This window comes from Austrofundulus limnaeus, unplaced genomic scaffold (assembly GCF_001266775.1).
Source record: "Austrofundulus limnaeus strain Quisiro unplaced genomic scaffold, Austrofundulus_limnaeus-1.0 Scaffold71, whole genome shotgun sequence".
Taxonomy (NCBI): Eukaryota; Metazoa; Chordata; class Actinopteri; order Cyprinodontiformes; family Rivulidae; genus Austrofundulus; species Austrofundulus limnaeus.
In genome coordinates, this window is record NW_013952473.1 from 279,852 (window position 1) to 282,913 (window position 3,062).

General features: G+C 38.6%; 1 protein-coding gene across 1 annotated transcript in view; it reads left to right on the top strand.

Moving 5' to 3' along the window:
• Positions 1-1,732, top strand: part of ifrd1 (interferon-related developmental regulator 1) — an 11,476-nt gene extending 9,744 nt beyond the window's left edge. Inside the window, exons 9-12 of the mRNA XM_014010607.1 lie at positions 495-629; positions 739-867; positions 1,054-1,149; positions 1,230-1,732. Coding sequence (XP_013866061.1) covers positions 495-629; positions 739-867; positions 1,054-1,149; positions 1,230-1,316 — 447 coding nt within the window. The 3' untranslated portion in view covers positions 1,317-1,732. The remainder of the gene's footprint in view (positions 1-494; positions 630-738; positions 868-1,053; positions 1,150-1,229) is intronic.
• The last annotated feature ends 1,330 nt before the right edge of the window (positions 1,733-3,062 follow it).

Below are 3,062 nucleotides of genomic sequence, written 5' to 3' on the forward strand. Positions count from 1 at the left end.
TGTCGAAGATTAATCTGTCGTGTCGTGTCTGCTACGAGCTAAAACAAAATGGTGCTTCTTCTTCTTCCTTTTACTCGCGGCAACCACACCTCCGGCTAAAGAGCCCCCTGGTGGCTGAAGAAAAAATCCACGTATAAACCGCACCGGACTATAAGTCGCATGGTTCAAAGTTCAGGAAAAAAGTCGCGGCTTATAGTCCGAAAAATATGGTATATTTTTTGCTTCTCTTACTTTTTTTCTGCGAAGTTGGGCTTTTTTGCTTCTTTCAACTATGAAATTTTGAACTTGCAATAACACTTTTGCTATTAAAAAAATTCAGCTCGATTTCAGCAGTGTTCAGCTTATGTTTTCAGCAAGAAGCATTCACACTAGCATTTTCACAGGAAATGCAATTATTATTATTATTATTATTGATGAGGATAATGATACTAATAATGATGATAATTTTTTAAACTATTCCTTGAACACAAATCTAAACTTAATCTTCCCATCAGGAGTTTGAATTCGACGGCTGGGATGAACTGTGTGAGAAGCTGACGGCACTGGCCACGGACTGCAACAAACACCGAGCCAAGACAGATAAGAGGAAGCAGCGCTCAGTGTTCAGGGACGTGCTCAAGGCTGTCGAGGTGAGTTGTTTTCTTGGCGTGGATTTTTGAGGTTTTTAAGCTCCACATCCAGTGAACCTTTTGTGCTCCCAGGATTGTAACATCCACGGCCTTTTTTGTTTTTCCCCAGGAGGGAGATTTCCAAACGGAGACGATTCGCTTTGGAACGGAGCGTGTAACCATCGACAGCTGGGTCAGGAAGAGGACCTATGATGCTTTCAGAGAGTTTGTGGGCTCTGGGATGAACTACCACCTACAGGTAAACATCTCCCCAATCAGTGGATGAGTTTTAATTAAAAGTTCAGTTCGACTTATGTCAGAATTTCAAAGTCTTAATATGTTTTTTTTTGTAAAGTTTTTTCATAAACACTTTTTCAAAATAAGCCAAATAAATAAAACTGACGTTCATTAATGACGACGTTTTCTTTCTTTTTCACCAAACCAGGCGAATGAATTCATCAGAGAGGTGTTTGAACTGGGACCACCCATTTTGGTTGATTCAGCTACAATGAAGGCCATGAAAATTTCTCGCTTTGAAAGAGTAAGCATACATAAMACCAAACCTAACATTATCTTTTTTGTTGTCCCTTTGTGGATTCTGACATTTCTTTTGTTTTCCAGCATCTCCACAACTCTGCTGCGTTCAAGGCTCGGACCAAGGCCAGAAGCAAGTTCAGAGACAAGAGGGTGGACGTGGGGGAGTTTTAATCTACTTTTTGTTAACTTTTAATAGGTTTATTTATTAAGTTTCCTTTTCTTTTTTAGATAAGCAGCCACTACTTGGTGTTGATGTAATTGTTTACTCTCAGTCTGTAATGAATCTTGACCTCATACAGATGTAGGTTTTTTTCCCAGCAGCTGTGCGTTTTGAAAAACGGGATGTTTTGTCCCAGACCAACAGGAAGTGGTTAATGCTGTGTGATAGAAAAGTGTATATATTTGTGTATTTTCTTGTTTTGATGTTTATTATATTTTCTTTTCCTGAACATTTTTAGTAATTTATAATTATTTTTTCTGATATTTAAATACATTGTGACTAACCCTTATTTCTGAAGAATCTTAGTGGTATTGGCTTTAGTTGTRGTTCTGTTTTTGGAAAGGATGGTGGAATAAACTCTGAAATGMAAAAAGTTATGTTTTTTTAAATTTATATAGTAATTATAAACTTGAGTGACTTGTGTTGATTAAGATTCCACTTAGTCAAGTGTTGGACTTTTAAAAACTGATTTTAAAAAGTAAACTCACTTTTTCCCTGTATAAAAGCTAGATTTGTAAAGTTTGACAAACAAAAGCAACAAAGCTCTAAATAGTCACTAATCCCACTTAGTCTGACCACGTAAAGAAAAAGTTAGATAAATTTTAAGAAAACTGGTTGCTACACTGAATATTTTGGGCAGATTTCAGTTGCAACAAATTATTTTATTAGGAGTCTTGTTAAAACTGAATTTAGTTTGGCATCAACAGCTGGACTAAACCACAGCCTGCTTAACATTTAAAACAAATGCATAAATCTTAAGTCCCAGACACAATGTATCAAATTAAMACCAAACTTTTGTTGAAGCAGCCTTAAATCTGATCTTGTCAAAAACTTTCCCGGCCACTCTGCAGGACTTGAGATAAAGCTTATCTTTTGATTAGATCGCCCTTATCTGAGCACCTACAGGCCGGCAGGTAGAGTGGAATGTGATGGAAGCTAATGGACCATTGTTATTCACCGCTCATCTCCGCCCTGTTGTCTGCAATGAAAGGAACGCTAAAGAAATAGTTCAGGTATTTCAAAATGGAGGTCCTGTGCAGGGGTTAGGAGCAGTTAGTATCTTAYGTGTTGCAGATAACTGAGCTCAGTTTGGAGAAAGACTGGCTGCATCCTCATGAGTGCGCATTTGACAAAATCGAGGATGCACCTGAGTATCCTTCCCTTCTGAGGATATCTCAGGATCCAATGCGCCGACAGCAAACTTAAAAAAATAAAAACAAAGATGGAGTTTTTGTGTTTTTACTGGTGTAGTTTAGACTACCTGGACTGGGGAGGACGTGGCCCAGGGGTGGGCTACGTACTCATGGAGATGCAGCCTGTGAATTGAGACTCAGCCATTGGCTTTTTGAATTACATAGATTCTCATATTTTAACTTTGAGTTAGGATGTTGCTATGTTCTGCTAGCTATTTGCTTTGTTGTCCTTCAGCTCAGGGCAGGGGCGGGGCCACAGTGGCATTGGCCCTAGCTGAAATCTGATTGGCCCCATAAGTGCCCCTGTCCTGTCACTCATCTGTCCTTTAGTGGGAGTGATGATGGTGGATGCAGTTCCATATTCAAACACTAGTGGTGCTAATGGGTCAAATAGTAAAGTCCAGAATGATTCAAGCTGACAGAATTCTTCTTCTCTTGAAATTAATAACCCATCTATAAACTATTTAAAAGCCATATATAAAGGGAGATGGTATAAAATGGTAC